Consider the following 17,810-nt stretch of genomic DNA (forward strand, 5'->3'; position numbering starts at 1 on the left):
TCTTCCCTCTATGATTTTCCAAGAAAATCAACTTGCTATTTTCTATACCCAAAGACTTTCTCGACTTCGGTTTTCTACGTTGAATCCCAATTCTACCGTTACATATGAGACACTCAATTTTTCAACGAAACTAAGACAAGAAAAACATTTAAGCAAAAATAAAATTTAATTATTTCAAGCTTTTATCCCCTAGATTCACGTTCATTTGAGTATGTGCTTGAGTTTAAGGATATGTTTGACAATGTTTTTGAAAACAGTGCTGACTTATTTTCAAAACTTTCTCAGGGCCCAATCAAGAGAAAAGTCCCAGCACTAAAAATAGCTAGTTTAGTTCAAAGCCTCATCCCAATTCCAGTCCTCACAACCTTTACTAGATTCCCATCAAAGGTTTCAACTCCATCATCCATGTTTCACCTGCAAGCCAAACTATTCACATTTTCCTGGCAACCAATCAGTGCCCAACCCTAAAACATGCAGCCAATGTAGATTAAAAACACTAATGACATCAACACAGAGAAGTTAATAGCATCAAAATACCCACTTATTATTGGTCTTGATACTCCCTCAATCTCTGCACAAGTTATACAATGAACAGAAAAGGCACGAAAATGTAAAGGAAAAAGGGAAAAAAATGACCATGCCAATTTCCCATGCATGGATCACTAGAATTTTCAATTGGGAAATGGTTGATGATCATCTTGAGTTCTCACAGTTTGTTTCCTAGCACATAGAATTCGATAAAAGACTAACAGAAGCAGAGAAGCAAAATGTATTGAGGGAGGTCCATCAGGTGCACATCATGGTCATACTCTCATGGCTGCCTTGGGGCGGGGCGAGCAGGGGGATGAAGGATGGAGTTAATCATCTCCTCGTTCAACTTGTCAGGCAGAGGTGGCATCTTCTTCATGGCTTCTGGCTCATCCTTCAAGCTGCAGGTAGGCAGTAGATCAAACAAACCAGTGAGTGTTTCTATAGACATGAATAAGGAACTCTATACATATCAAGATTCAAAACAAGAGCCATAGTTGCCAAAACAGAAGATTAAATGGATTCATTTGAGATTTTGTAGAAATAGATGGCATTAACAATCTTACCCTTTCATTTGTCTGGATGGGCTTAGCATACAAATCAATAAATTAAGGATCTGACAATGACATATCCCCTAGTAGTGTAAAGATGGAACAAAGCCAAAGCCAGCAATATGGTCTACTGCTATGATGTGTTACAAGAACAGAGATTCCAATAATTCAGTGTTATTTTTTTTCAAAAAAAACAAAATTCTATCCTGAATTGTTAAGGACGACGTTAGCCTACAGTTTAATTTTTTAGGTAGTCTAATAGCTCAACATGGTTGTCTGCCCTTGTGATTTTCAAAAGTTGATACATTTGAAACCTTTGGCCGCTGGGCACTTGCACCATGCTACATACAAAGATAATACAAATTTGGGTGCAGCAGGTGAAAACATAGAAGTTATAACAAAACTACAGAATTTGCTAGGCATTAGTGCTATTGTTTTTAAACAAATGATGTTCACATAGGAAACTCTACAAGTCCAGACATCTTATACCAAGACAACATCTTACAATGAAGTCTTAGCATGACCCCTAAGGTTCCATGATCAAACTCATTTTAACACAGGCAACTTTCACAAAAAGGGTGGGGGTAATCAAACTTTAGGTACACCAAGATCTAGGCCAATCATTTATGAGATTAGTGAGGTGAAAGCATGCCGAGACTAAAGCCAGACACACACCTTAAGCTACTGGTTGCATAGTACTAATGCTGATCACTGAAGGAAGAAGATCCACAAATGAATATCGATTACAAGCATAGTAATATTAGCCTGTGAAAAAGAAGAGTTGCGATAGTAGAAATGAACAGCATGAGCATAAGCAAAGTAGACGTGGGTGCCCATGAACCCAGACAGTAGAAGTTAAAAGAGGAAAATAGTGCTATTTAAGGAGAAAATGGTAAAAGAAATAAAAAGGAATATAGTCAAGGAAATAAATGGGGGAGAGACAAATCAATCCAATCATGACAGGTTTATGATAGACTTACCTCAAGGGCCAGTGTTGGGTCCTTGCCAGTTTGCATCACCCATACATGAAGTGATGAACTTATTTGGGTTATCAAGATGAGGTACCATGGTGAGCATTGTTTGACAAGAACACTGTTCTATTTCATGGGAGTAAGTATGGAATAACTATTTGTCAGGAATATAGAGAACAACTTCAGAACCTATCAGGTTTTATCAGAACTAAGCCCAATGAAATATATACAGTATTCATTGAGTGAAATTAAGCAAATAAACAAGGGAGTAGAGGATATTGGTGATCAGGAGATACCTAAAAGCGACCATTTACTTTATCTCAGATAGATTACAGCAGATTAATTTAGCAGAGATGTTTAAAGTGGAGAATTGCTTCCATAGTGTTGTATGATTGTTGAAGACCTTCAAAATAAAAGAAATAAGCAAGGCAGGTAGAGAATTGGCCTTGCTGTATGGGTCAAAATGTTGCTCAATCATGTGTAAAAATCACTATTTGAAATGAGGATGCAAAGATGAATAGTGGCAAAACAAGAAAGAAAAGAAAAGAAAAATATACATCTCTTCTAGAAGCTAAAAGCAGCTCTGACTGAAAGCAGGATGAAGGAGAATTACCTTAGATGATGTAGAGACATGCACCAGAGACCAACAAAGTGGCCAATAAGAAAAAGTATGTTAACATGCGAGTGAAGGCACCCAACACAGGAAATACAAGTAATTAGCCTAAGGGAAGGAAAATTTTCAGGTAGAAAGCTTGTCAAGAGTCGAAGAGACCAATTATGGGTGGAGGTCTACCCCCTATGCAGCTATGCTATTTATTTATCATGCTTGATAACCAAGCATGACAGTCTATTAAAATTTCCCAATGAAAATTGTTACTGCATCTGCATCCTTACTGTGGGCACTGCCCCTTGAGGTGAGTTCCATAAATGTTAAACTTTATGCAGTGGTTGATACTATAACTTCCATGGCCAAGTTATTATTAAACAGCTGAATTACACATCTCAATATTGATTTATAAATTGCAAACATGCTCTAGAATGTAAAAACAAAAATTCTAAGTCCTTTACTGTATCGTACCCTGGGGTATGGCAAGTAGAGGGCAAATAAGGTTTCTGGTCAACTTTTTGGTTTTTTTATTAATTTACGAAGTTTAATTTTTAGTTGACATTTGTCCATATTTCTTGAGCTTCTTCATCAAATTATAACCCTTTACATAGGACTACATAAAATTTTTATTGAACTTGTACATTTTCAGCAAAGATTCAAAGTGAGAAGCCAACAAACTTTTCTTTCTAATCAAAATTCAAGTACTAACAGGTTGGAGCAAAAAGCTAAATCACAAATAGCAATAAATTAGAAATTTTCATATTGTATCTGAGGACGAGGCAAATTCTCTAGTTTAATAGAGAATATTTTGTTAAATAAGATTGAATGGCAGACAACAATTCATCTAGCAACATCAAACAATTGGGATAAAAGGCTTTGTTATTTCCATTATCATATACATCTACATCATGCATATACATAACAAACACATGCACATGGAAACAAGTGAAGAAAGCATTAAACACAGTTTGCGACATGCCTGTTCAGAAGGACCTGAAGGTTATCACGAGCCTGGCAGAAAAGACTGATGTTGTCTTCTATCTGTAGAAAGAGAATGTGAAAAACAGTCAAATTCAGTGATTTTGATGATCAGGATTTACAGTGTAATGATGATGTAACCTCTATTGTTAACTGAATAACCAATCATTTTACTTATAGGGCAATCAATCCATAGCTGTTATTCTTTACAATCCAGTCCACCACTGTGAGGTGGAAGTAGTATGTAAAGACCTGGCTAATCAAATGAATGTGCCATCCAAGTGACATCATAGATAGGTTGTGATCCAATAAATGACATTTAAGGTATGGGGATACACCAAAAGCATGGAACTTTAATAGTGGCAGGCAAGATGCAAAAACTTCTTGAAAGGGAATGCTGAAATTCATCACGCATTCATGAAAGTGTGTGGCTAGAATTCTACTCTTTGATTTTTAATTTCCAAAAGATATTCAAAGCTAAAATGAGGTGGATTTGGAATTTATATGCTCTAGGACAATCACCTGCAGAGAGGAAAAATTTGCAGCAATTTGATTGAAAGCCCGTGCATTATTCTCAAGCAGCTTCATAGCAGAAACACCATTGGCTGCAAAAGACACAATGGAATTTTTTATTACAGCATTACAATAACAATGTGGAGTGAAACCATATCACAATAATTTCATACTGAGAAAAAACAAACACTTTACAAATTGATAACATGATGTTTTGTTAGTTGGAATGGGTAACTTCCTAGTCCTAACCTCCTATGTAAAGGACAAAAATGCAGTGGTGGTTTCAAACAGTCAGAACTATGGATGATGTCTCTTTTTCTGCTGGACTCATGAGTAGAAACAACTTCTTCCCAACTACTTTCTGCTGATCAACAATAACAATTTCCTCCTTTTTTGAATTATTTTTGGAAACTCAATTAAGCATACTGGGAACAATCATTTTAGAAGAAAAGAAATTGCACCTTTGAAGTGCATCCCAATCTTGACCAAACTGAGCTACAAAGCAACATGTACACTCAAGAAAACTACATGCTCACACACACACACACACACACACACATATATATTATAATCTGATTTCTTCAAGATTTCATTTGAGTGCTAGTTAATAAAATTGCATCTATCTTTCTATGCTCACTTTTTTTAAAAAAAAAAAAAAACTATACAACTCCACTCAATAAAGCCTTATTCCAACCACTTGGGATTGTCTACACCAATCCCTGTTCTTCTATCCATCTAGAGCCAAATGTCTTCCCTATGTTGTCATCCTGTTATTGTACAAGCTATTCAAATATGCTGTAGAGAGGATTATGGCCAAACCTTTGGATGATTTGCCATCATCAAAGTCCACAGGAATCATGGGCATAACATGTGGTGGAGCATTGGCCTGCAATGCCAATTGAGATGATTTTGCAGAAGGTTCAGTGCCTTTTTCCTGAAGAACAAATGTAAAAGATATTCCCTTAGCATCTGGGTTTGAGAAATAGCTGTATAAAAGGGAATTGAGATTGTTGCATAATATTTTTCAGACTGATTTCAGAATAGAAAACAGAGTACAACAAATTGCATATTAGAAGGAATTCACAATCATAATTCTTCAAAATGATAACCATAGTCATTAAAACTACCCAACCCTTGAATATCAACTTATCAAGGATTAGTCTTCTCAAGAGGTAGATCTTCATTCAATCCTCACAGAACATGTATTTCCTATTTGCTAAACCATCACAATTTTCAACCCATCATGATGCTAGAAGTGGACCTTCATTGCAGTTTTCCCTATGTAAAGCTTGGTATCCCATTTAAATAACAGTAAAAATATGTTACCACAATGAAACTAGCTAGAAACGTTATCAATAACCATTGGATGGTATAACATTAAGAAACTGTTGGGTAGTGAGTGAGAATTGTTTTCCCTTTTTGGAAATGGCCAAAAATGACATAGGAAACATGTTTAGTGATGTGGTTTCAGAAACCATTTTTCAACAATACTAGCTGAAAATTGGTCACTTTCAGAAAAAATAAAAAAGATTTTTTTTTATTTAAAAAAAATTAAAGATGAAACAAAGCACTGTTTAATTCATTTTTGGAAAATGAAACGTTTATGAAAAAACCATTTTCTTTCCCACTACCAAACAGGACTAAATTTCCAGATGTTGATGATGGTTAATCATTCAGATAAAAACTAATGAAGATTAACTTTAAGATTCGATCTCAAGAGTAAATAAAGCAATAATAGAACTTTATGCATCAGAAAATCAGATCAAGTGTATGTAGAAATTAACTTAACACAAGAAACTAAAAAGGAACCAATATCAAAGTTAATGGATTTCCATTGAAGAAATGACATCCTAGGAGTTCTCAAAGCGAGCCTTTCTTTCATCATTCCCACTATCCACATAGATCAGGGAGTGATTGGTTCTGGTAATTTGAGAAAACTCCATCCAGTATTCGGTAGATCTGTCCTCCCTCTGGAGGGGTCCTGAGCCGAATTTTAACTTGTTGGGAGATCTGGGTTAAATGGCTATTGGGGGGATTTTGGAGATCATAAATAAGCTGATTTACACTTGCTCTAAGCACAACTGGAAATGGGTTGTCAATTGAAGCTGAATTACTAGCCTTATTGGAGAGATTGAATGAAGGTCTCAAAACCATCAGAGATAGAAAAAAAAACAAAGATCCCAAAACCAAGGCTACAATGAGAGACCTTAGGCCAACCCCCCAACCTATCAATGAAATCTAGAGAACAAACTCCCTTTCCCAAGACAATCCCTCAAGCCATTAACCCTGCAACCTCAATCTGAAGCATTCATGGATTTCAACTCAAGGAATCAGAATAATGAAAAAAGTACAGTTTTGCAAGAATGCCACCATCTGCAAAATAAGAACAATATGATCTGCAAAGTGAGTGATACATTTCAATATGTAGCAATCCCTAAAACTATGAAAAAAACAACCTCAATCTGAAACAAGACATGGCAGTCAACTCAAAAATAAGAACACTAAAAAAGAACATTTCTGCGAGAATGATACCATCAACAAGGTCAGAATGTTACAATCTGCCTGCAAAGAGATAACAAGATGGTCTACAGAGTAAGAACAACGCACACTGCAAATTAAGAATTTATAACCTTCAAAGGAAGGTTCCAGTAACAATTTTGTAATTAAAAATGTCTAGAAACGCTCAGTCATTAAAGAAACTATCCACTAATTAATTTGAAAAAAAATAGAAGGAGATTTTTCTTAAATGGGTTAATATTTTTCATAAATATAATGTTTGCAGTTACTTCATGATAATGGTGTTTATAGAAGGAAAAGGAATAATCACACTTGAGGCCTGCTCTAGTGGCAAGGAGTTAGGGTAGGGATAGGGTAGGCTAGAGGTTCGATTCCATGTAACAAGAGAAAAACGTTATCTATTAAAAAAAAAGGGAAAAACAATAAAGATGGTCATTATCCTATCAATAAATAATAATGGTGTTTTTTATTTCCTAATATAAGAAAGATTTTTTACGACATTCACCAACTTTGCAGCCACTTATGCATATGTCTAAAGATATTTTGGAAAAAAAAACACAGATTGGAACTTTACATCAAATAGACATTCATCCATGTTATTTTATGACAATGTGGATCAATGCAATAGCATCCCTTACATTACATAATCACTTGGACTTGCAATGCATCTAAACAAATTTTTTTCCTTCCAAGTGTTACCGAAGACTAGAACTCTAGATCATGGTTCAAAGTCGCGGTATCGGATGTTGACTCGGCAAGTCCCAAGGTGCATCAGTATCTCAAATCAATATCGGGTGATATGCACAATCTATTAGATAAAAACTCTAAAAGACTAATGAAAATTTTAGAAAAATAATCATAATCAGATGAACTCAAAAAATTAACTTCACATTTAACATGATATAAGTAATTATAAAAGCATATCTTGTAATTAGTTTATGATAATGTTAAGAATTATAAAAATTTAAAACATCATCGTATTCTTTTTTACACCAAGTACTAATTTTTAATAATGTATATCTTAAAAATAAAAAATAAAAATGATAAAGGGTGATTGGTAAAAATCATTATTTTTAAAAATGAATCGGTTTGAATTTTTTGTTTTATAATTCTGAGTTGTATTGTGAGTTGATCAACTGATTCATGTTTGAATTGAAATTAAGTTATTGTTGAATCAAACGATATCAACTAGGGTATCAGATTCGTTGTGCCCATGATTAAGATGGATATGACTCAGCCAATACATATCGGTATCGGCCAATACTTTGAATCATGCTCTAAACCATGACAGAACATTGATGTCGCCACCAAGGGTGTGGCAGTACCACTAATAAAGTTACAGCATAAGGCATCACAATACTATGTTGGTTTCATAGAAAATTGTTTACACAATAAAATGCTAAATTGTTGTGGTACAACATTCCATTTCCACCAGCATTGTATATTTTAGAATGTTACAGTTTGGATTAATACACAAAAATAGTAAAAAGAAAATGCTACAATACTCAGAATTTAAGGGATGGATTACAAAGAGTAATTATTTCTTCTGCTTATTTTCAACATGTACTGAGTGGTTTATTGAATGCAATATCAAATGAATGAATTGATTGAGGGGATTAATGAGAATAAATCAAACACACTGTTGAATATATTGTATTTATAGTATACAATCTTTCTTTTCTTTCTTAATATAGGTCACATATATGGTAGTTAGTTCAACCTAACCTTCTATATATATTTCTCTATTATAAGAAGTTAATCAGATAAATGAGAATTAAGGTTTTCTCTCTCTCTCTTTCAACATGGTATCAGAGCCAAGGGAGAAAACTTTATTCTTTCTGGTTTACCCATGTAATTAATTCCGAGAATCCGTCCAGTGACCGTGTTTCATTCCAGTCACCTTTTCCATCTCCCAAAACTTTCCGGTTAGCCATATCGTGGTCAGAAAACCCTCATCACAGTCAACATTTTTCCGGCGACTTTTTTTTTGGCGATATTTTCCAACACCGACCACATCATTAGGAGTGCAAAGAGGAGATCTGCAACTTTTCTCAAAACACCAGAGCCAAAAATGGATCCACGCGCCTCCCACGAGCCGTTTTTCTCTGGCGGCCTGAATTCCACACGCTAGCGCTTGAGGGCGCGTGGCCCACTTTCTGGTGCCAAGCTTCTACCAGCAGGCTCGTTCGGCGCCGTCTGGCACTTCTAAGCTTCCGTCAGTCCTCTCCGAACCCTGCTTCTCCATTTTTTTGGCATTTCAGCCTCCGCGGGTCTTCTTTCAACCTTCGACGGCCTCCGACAGCAGCTCCCTTCCTTGGCTGAGATTTGTGTGTGCCTTGGGAAGACCTCTTCTTCATCTCCAGTTACTTTTCTCCTTTGTTTGGGTCCCGACATACCAGGTTCTTCTTCAACAGCTATGATCCGACCTCCCTTTAGGGCTCTCTTCGATCCAAACATGATTCAATCTCAGGTGAAGTGGATATGGCGACTAAAAATCCTATTTTTACATCCGTCATCTCTAGACCTCCAACTATCACATCGGAAAAATTGATTGGTAGTGAGAATTATCTCTCCTGGTCAGCGTCCGTGGAACTTTGGTTTATGGGACAAGGTTATGAGGATCATCTTTTTACACTTGAGGATGCTATACCTGATGTTGACAAAGTGCAATGGAAGAAAATCAATGCACAATTATGCAACGTATTATGGCAATCTCTTGATCCCAAAATTTTACATCATCTTCGTGCCTACAAAACCTGCTTTAAATTTTGGACTCAAGCTAAAGGATTATACACGAATGATATTCAACGATTTTATAAGGTGGTTTCTGATATTATTCATGTGAGACAGCAGGACATGGATCTGTCTACTTATATTGGCCGGATTGCGTCTCTTAAGGAGGAGTTCTTAACTTTGATGCCCTTCACTAATGGTACTGAAGCTCAACAAATACAGACTGACAAGTTCTTTATGGTGTTAACCCTCATTAGCCTCCGTCCGATCTTGAGTCTGTCCGAGATCAGATTCTTACTAGTCCATCAGTACCATCATTGGATGATGTGTTTGCTCGTCTTTTACGCCTCTCCTCTACTCAGACCTTGTCGATTGATGGTCCTTCAGATTCATCTGTGTTAGCCTCTCAAACTAACTCTCCAGGAGGACGTAGTGGCAATCGGGGTCGAGGACAACGTCCGTAGTGCACCTATTGTAATAAGCTTGGTCACACTCGAGATCATTGCTATTAGTTACATGGACGGCGTCCTCGCACTGCCCACATTGCTCAGTCATCTGATCCTCTGCTATCTCGACCTGACTCTGCTGCGAGCTCCACATCTTAGAGTATCGCCCAGACCGGTAATGTCTTTGTCTACTTTACTCAGTCTCCTCTTGGCCCATGGATTCTAGATTCTGGAGCATTTGATCATATCTCTGGTAATAAACGCTTTTTCTCTTCTATTACTACTACCTCTGCCTTACCTACTGTTACTTTAGCTAATGGTTCCCAAACTATGACTAAAGGTATTGGTTTGGCTCATCCTCTCCTTTCCCTACCTCTCCATTCTGTCCTTTATACCTCTGAGTGTCCTTTTAATCTTATTTCCATCAGCAAAATAACTCGCACTCTTAACTGTTCTATCACTTTTTCTGATAAATCTGTGATCTTGCAGGACCAGAGTATGGAGAAGACGATTGGCATAGGGCGTGAGTCTCAAGGCCTCTATCACCTCACATCACCTTCATCTCCTATAGCTTGCATTTCCACCGATGCTCCTCTTCTCATTCACAGTCGTCTGGGTCATCCTAGTCTCTCCAAGTTCCAGAAGATGGTCCCTCGTTTTTCCACTTTGTCGTCACTTGCGTGTGAGCCGTGTCAGCTTGGGAAACATACTCATGTCTCGTTCCCAAAGCGTTTGAATAATCGGGCAAAGTCTCCTTTTGAACTTGTCCGCACTGATGTTTGGGGTCCGTGTCAAACTGCGTCTACTTTAGGATTTCGGTATTTTGTCACTTTCATTGATGACTATTCAAGATGTACTTGGTTATTTTTGATGAAAAATCGAGCTGAGTTATTCTCTATTTTCCAGAAATTTTATGCTGAAATCCAAACACAATTCAATGTTTCTATTCGAGTGTTACGCAGTGACAATGCTCGAGAATATTTTTCTACACTCTTTACTTCTTTTATGTCCCAACATGGGATCATCCATCAGTCATCTTGTACTCATACTCCTCAACAAAATGAGGTTGCTGAACGTAAAAATCGACATCTTGTTGAGACAACTCGTACCCTCCTTCTCCATATTCATGTTCCTTTTCGTTTTTGGGGGGATGCTGTTCTTACAGCCTGTTACTTGATTAATCGTATGCCCTCATCTATATCACATGACCAAATCCCTCATTCCCTCTTTTTTCCTACCCAACCTCTTTATTTCCTTCCTCCTCGTGTATTTTGGCTGTACTTGTTTTGTTCATACTCTCACACCTAGACAGGACAAGCTCTCCGCCAAGGCTACAAAATGCATCTTCTTGGGATACTCTCAACTTCAGAAGGGCTATCGTTGTTATTCCCCTGACACTCATCGTTATTTTCTCTCCGTTGATGTCACCTTCTTTGAGGACTCTCCATTCTTCTCATCCTCTGAATCTCTTCCCATTTCTGAAGTATTGCCACTTCCCTATATATCCCCCCCTTCAGATGCGCTCTCTCGTCCTCTTCAGGTTTATCATCGTCGACATCGTGTTGTTGTTCTTACTTTCTCTTCAGCTGAGGTACCTAATGACTCATCTCCTATCCCACCGATTTTTCCTACCCCGACCCTGTCATATACTGACCATTTGTCTATTGCTCTTCGGAAAGGTAATTGATCTACTCGTAATCCTCATCCAATTTATAATTTTTTGAGCTACCATCGATTATCTTCATCCTATTCTACCTTTATCTCTACTTTATCCTCTATTTCCCTTCCTAAGAGCACTAGTGAGGCACTTTCTCATCCTGGGTGGCGACAGGCAATGGTTGATGAAATGGCTGCTCTGCACTCCAATGGCACATGGGATCTTGTTTCTTTACCTCCTAGTAAATCTACAGTTGGATGTTATTGGGTCTACACTGTTAAAGTTAGTCCTGATGGTCAGGTTGATCGCCTTAAGGCCCGCTTGGTTGCTAAAGGTTATACTGAGATTTATGGTTGTGACTATGGTGACACTTTCTCTCATGTTGCCAAGATTGCTTCTGTTCGCTTATTTCTCTCCATGGGAGCTATGTGTCATTGGCCTCTTTATCAGTTGGATATTAAGAATGTTTTCCTTCATGGTGAACTTCTCGAGGAAGTGTATATAGAGCAACCACCTGGTTTTGTTGCTCAGGGGGAGTCTGGTTTAGTGTGCAAGTTACGCCGCTCTCTATATGGCTTGAAACAGTCTCCTCAGACATGGTTTGGGTGTTTTAGTTCAGTTGTTCAAGAGTTTGGAATGCTTCGGAGTGAAGCAAATCATTCAGTTTTCTATCATCATAACTCTTCGAGCCAGTGCATCTATTTGGTAGTTTATGTGGATGACATTGTCATTACAGGCAGTGATCAGGAGGGTATCTAAAGACTAAAACAACACCTTTTCAACCACTTTCAAACCAAAGACTTGGGCAAATTCAAGTACTTGCTGGGACTTGAAATAGCTCAATCCAGTTCAGGTGTGGTTATGTCACAAAGGAAGTATGCCTTAGACATTTTGGAAGAAACAGCTATGTTAGAATGTAAACCTGTTGACACTCCTATGGATCCAAATGTCAAACTTGTACCAAGACAGGGGGAGTCTCTAAGAGATCTTGGGAGATATCGACGACTTGTAGGCAAACTGAACTACCTCACCATCACTCGGCCAAACATCTCTTTACCTGTAAGTGTGGTTAGTCAATTTCTACAGTCACCATGTGACAACCATTGGGATGTTGTGATCCGCATTCTTCGATATATTAAAGGAACACCAGGCCAAGGTATGTTGTATGAAGACAGGAGTCATACCCAAATTGTTGGTTACACAGATGCAGACTGGGCTAGTTCACCCTCAGATAGGCGTTCCACCTCAGGGTATTGTGTTTTTATTGGAGGTAACTTAATATCCTGGAAGAGTAAGAAACAAGATGTAGTGGTCAGATCAAGCGCCGAAGATGAGTATCGAGCTATGGCTTTGGCAACATGTGAACTCATATGGTTGAGGCAACTCTTTCAGGAATTGAGATTTGGAAAAGATGAACAGATAAAGCTAGTCTATGACAATCAGGCCGCATTACATATTGCATCCAATCCAGTATTTCATGAAAGGACCAAGCATATTGAAGTTGACTGTCACTTCATTAAAGAGAAGATCACATCAGGGTGTGTTGCTACAAGTTTTGTTAATTCAAATGATCAACTAGCAGACATCTTCACTAAATCTCACAGAGATCCTAGGATTAAATACATTTGTAACAAGCTTGGTGCATATAACATATATGCTCCAGCTTGAGGGGGAGTGTTGAATATAATGTATTTATAGTGTACAATCTTTCTTTCCTTTCTTAATATAGGTCACATATATGGTAGTTAGTTCAACCTAGTCTTGTATATATATTTCTCTATTGTAAGAAGTTAATTAGACAAATGAGAATTAAGGTTTTCTCTCTCTCTCTTTCAACACACACATTCACACAGCCAAGGAAAATAAATAGTTTATTGACACGATTAATAAAGAAAATGGCATTTAATAAAAAAAAATAGAACAAAATAACAGTCGCATACCTTTCTATCTTTGGTTTTCCTTGATAAATTGTGGCCTTCTTTCTTTCTCTTGCTATTTTCCTTTCTCTGGACAAAGAAGTGAATCAGTTAGAACTCATGTTATAAGATCCTAACTAAGACACCAATTTGGAGAAGTGACCAATTGGGTCATTTTCTGCCAAACTGATGGTTGAATCAACTGGAGCACCAAGTAAAATTTTATACTGAGTTTATGATGATGTATTTAAAAGAGCTTTAGATAAACATATTCAATTAAAGAAAGCTGCCCTATTCAAAGTGTAGGATACATTATGTTAATTTAAATTTGTTACCAGGTTTCATCCATTCCATAAGTTGACGAGCTCTTTAGGCAAGCATAAAACATATACCATGTCTCACCAACAGGCATGTTTATAATGCCAAGTGTCACAAATAAAGATTGTTCATTTTTTTATTAAGTAATTTCCTGACAATTTTGTCAAGTTGGTTCATATTGAGTCAGTAAAACTGACTTACTCATTTAGTTGAACCTGGTGTATTCCAGAAAAAAGAAACTGAAGATTGTTGGCTCCATCAAAAAAGTGGATTTTTGAATTTAGACTGCAGTTTGGGAAAGATACTAATTTTGATCAGCTTAAGCATTGGCAAGGATTCTTCCAATCATTTCTGTCATTAATGGATGGTAGAAAAGTATCAATTACAAAGAAATGAGAATGGTAAAACATACACTCATCCATCTGCACCGCAATGCCACATCCCGAACTGTCTTATTTTCTAGTTGCATAGCAATCTTTGCATATCGAATTACATTTGTATCTGAGGCAAATCTGCGACCAAAAAGCCACACTAGTAAGACGGGCTAGTCATTCACCAAAAAGATAAGCAAGGAAATAAAGTTTAAGACAAAGAACATTGTGGTTAAGCATAAGAGGGTAGTAGTATAGAGCAAACAACTATGTAAAAAAAGTGTTCCTTGGCAACTTACACAGTTGTAAACCCATGTTTCGGAATAATTCTTTATCATGGTTTGTACCAATCATCAAATAGCAAAATTTCAAGACTGAGTCAAACATACTTTCCACAAAAGAAGGTCTACAACAATCAAATTCTGAAATGACAAAAGTTTTAAGGCCACAAATCAAAATGATAGTCATTGACATTACAGAATTTTTTTTCCTTTGCTTCAAGCTTGATAGTTTCATGAAGTTGGCAAATCCATCTCAAAAAGCAGGGTGAGAAATTATTAGATTCCATTGCTGACAGAAAGCACAGACTTTTAAGATTTTACCCTGTAAATTCTGAATAAAAAAGAAAGAAGAATGAAAGTAGCTCTGGCAAAAGATTAATAGGAAGTCTGTGTAGGATGCTAAATTCATCACATCACCAAAGCACCAGTAAAGTTGTAGACAAATAACAAATCTCAATGTAAAAGATGTAATTTCCTTAAAAGGACATAGTGGAGAGAATAACCATTTACAAGGAACCAATCTCAAAGTGGAGATCCTATTTTCTTACCTACATGATGGACAACAAAATTTGAAATTCTACTTCTCACAATTCCATTAAGAACAGAAGTTTGCCATAATCTCCTGCTAGTACTTCTTTCAACATCACACTTCTTGAAAATCCAACCAGGCCCACCAATCCCTCTCAGCTGGGGGGAGGAAGAGCAAAAATAAGAAAGAAACAGGAAGGAAAACTAAGTAAAAATTCATACTTGCGTGTTCTGCAATCTTAATTGGACTGGTAAACAGCTATGCTAACCCACATCAGTGCATTAGGTACTACCTTGCACTTTGTGGTCTGAAAACCCCAAAAAGATTGTACAACTTGGCTACCTGCTTTCTCCTTCTCTTGTTCATCTGTTGGCTTACACAGTAGAACTGGAGGAACAAAGTCTTAACATTCTGTGTTCACTAGAATATCCAACTTTAACTTTTTCACAAAAAGGGGGATGCACCACTGAATTTGAAATCATCCAATCTTAAAGGAATTCATGACATCTAGAGAGCTACAGATGATTTCCTAGTTAAAGACAGCTCTGGAGAATCAAAGAACGAACCATCGAAGATAGGATTCAAATGGCACCATGTGGCACCAACGTGGATGAACTTAATTTGAGACAGCTATAGAAAGCAGGATCCAAGGAACCATGAAATAAGATTCACAGATTTGATGCTACATCATAAATAGCATGAAAGAACAAAACAAGCAACTATTTACTAATTGCAAAGATCTATAGCAACAAGTTAAACTGTGCAACACCAATATGGATGAACTAAATTGGGGATAGCTATGGAGAAGTCAATTCAGTGAATCAAGAAATCAGATTAAGAGATTTGATAACACATCCTAAATAAGATGAAAGAATAAGTAGCCAGCTAAGAATAATGATGACACTTGTGTAACACAGCTAGAAGTTAATTAGTACATTATAATGAACATTTACCATAATCTCATAGAAAGAATAAAAAAATAATAGGGATAAAAAAGGAATGAAGCATAAGAATATTAGAAATTATCTGTACAATTCAATGGAGCATTTCATGACAATAATCATGTAACCAAGTTGCAATTCATGTATGAAATGAACAAATTGAGTCCCATCAGATGAATGCTATCATTGAACCATATGGCTTTTAGTTTATGTTCTTTATTTTCTTTTTCCTTTTTCTTTTCACCTATCCATAAATCAACAGCTTTAAATTAGTATGGCCATCTAATCATGTAGCAATTAATGTATGAAATTGACCAATGGAGTCCCATAAAACGACTGTTGTTGTCCAAACAAATTGTTTACTATTTAATAAGTTTGTAATCAATCCCCAGATGAACAGCTGTCCATGATTGCAGTGAAAATGACATTCTGAAGATCAAAGAAAATTAATTATAAACAGGGACATGCCACATAGGTCCAGAAATGGGACACATTTTTTACAAGATATAATAATATAATAATAATAATATCAGTATAAAACTCAGGAGAGAGAGAAATAAGTATGTTCCTTTCCTAAAGAGGAAAAGGCTTGAAAGCGTAGCACCAACTACAATTTAGCCTCAGTTTTCCCCTTTCACTTTTTGTTCTGAAAAGAAAATAAGAAGAGGAATAAAGGAGAAATCCCAATTTGACCTCCTCATTTCCTACTGATTGCATGTGCAAAGAAGTGCAGAAATGATTTCTTCCTTGAGTATAACATAAGATATAGGAGGATACTAAGCAGACACCTCATTGCATGTCACCATGTTCTTTGGAAGAAGAAAAATAAAGCTTTTGGATTAAACGTGTTGGTAAAATGCAGTTCTTGACTGTTGGTCACTTGATAACGTGAAAAATGATGATGGTTAATATTCACCAAGTCATTCGTCATCTTAAACTTAACAGGAAAGGAGCTCCATGCTCTTCTTACTTTCGAAGAGATGACAAATGTTTTATGGGTTATTCTAGAGTAAAATTTGACAGCAAACATGTTCAATGGAAGCATAATACAACACCTAAGAGTCTAAGTTTACACTATGTACTAAATGCACACAAACTATACTACTAATAGAGGTCAAGATAGCTGTAAATCATCTGTCACACAAAAACACCTTCATTACAGAAAAGTCAAAGAGATTTGACTCTATGAACATGCAGTTTTTCTAACTTCTGAGGAAATTAATGTGAGAAGAAATTTTTTAACCAAAAACAGCAACAAGCAAGGCTCTTGAGCATGAATAGCTTCCCCAAAACAAACTTGACCATCCAAATTGGAATTCAACAAACTCATTAGTTTCTTGTTCTTTTTTTTCTTTTTTTTCTTTTTTTTTTAATTTCATTAGTTTCTTATTCCGGTACCCAAAAAAACAAAGCCTTATGATTTGAAGTGAAGCAAAGGACCAAAAAAAAAAAAATGAAAAGAAGCCACCACAAGCTCAAACAAGCAAGTTTCAGGGTCTACCTAATCTAAGCTACATCCAATAGCAATTAGGAAAGAGAAATTCACAAATAAATGGAGAAAAGCCAACTATACACTAAAATGGAAACACCTTCTTAACCAAGGAACTCTCTCTCTCCTAACTCTGATGCCCACAGTATTGCACCTTAGATTACCTATCCAAGTGTCTCTCAACCTTTCATAGACAAACTCTATATAATCCAAGAGAAACAAACATGGCCCTATGGCCAAGAATAAACCTACCAGTAACAAATAATCATGATATAAACATATTTAAGCTATTTAGTATAGCATAATATTTATATTGACTTCTCTCTTTACGGTGTTCCTCATATACTGCTATCTACTAGGTTTGCTCCCATTTGGCACTTGTTAATATAATTTTTCTTTCCTATATTTGAGAAGAAATCAACCTTACAAGACCAAATATTATGATATGAAGATGCCTATATGTG

At 36.5% G+C, this 17,810-nt stretch overlaps 1 protein-coding gene across 7 annotated transcripts in view; it reads right to left on the reverse strand.

Moving 5' to 3' along the window:
* Positions 1–500: 500 nt before the first annotated feature.
* The window catches only part of LOC117914283, a 30,824-nt gene continuing 13,514 nt past the window's right edge, over positions 501–17,810 (reverse strand). For 6 of the 7 annotated variants that reach the window (XM_034829545.1, XM_034829541.1, XM_034829544.1 and 3 more), the window contains 6 exons: positions 14,148–14,247; positions 13,442–13,507; positions 4,968–5,082; positions 4,158–4,240; positions 3,637–3,698; positions 501–929 (listed from right to left, as the gene is read on the reverse strand). In XM_034829545.1, the coding sequence (XP_034685436.1) occupies positions 812–929; positions 3,637–3,698; positions 4,158–4,240; positions 4,968–5,082; positions 13,442–13,507; positions 14,148–14,247 (544 nt within the window). In that variant the 3' untranslated portion in view covers positions 501–811. Of the gene's footprint in view, positions 930–1,754; positions 1,791–3,636; positions 3,699–4,157; positions 4,241–4,967; positions 5,083–13,441; positions 13,508–14,147; positions 14,248–17,810 lie in introns of all 7 variants that reach the window. The other variant, XM_034829542.1, reaches the window with a different exon arrangement.

This window comes from Vitis riparia, chromosome 5 (genome assembly GCF_004353265.1).
Source record: "Vitis riparia cultivar Riparia Gloire de Montpellier isolate 1030 chromosome 5, EGFV_Vit.rip_1.0, whole genome shotgun sequence".
NCBI classification, from domain to species: Eukaryota; Viridiplantae; Streptophyta; class Magnoliopsida; order Vitales; family Vitaceae; genus Vitis; species Vitis riparia.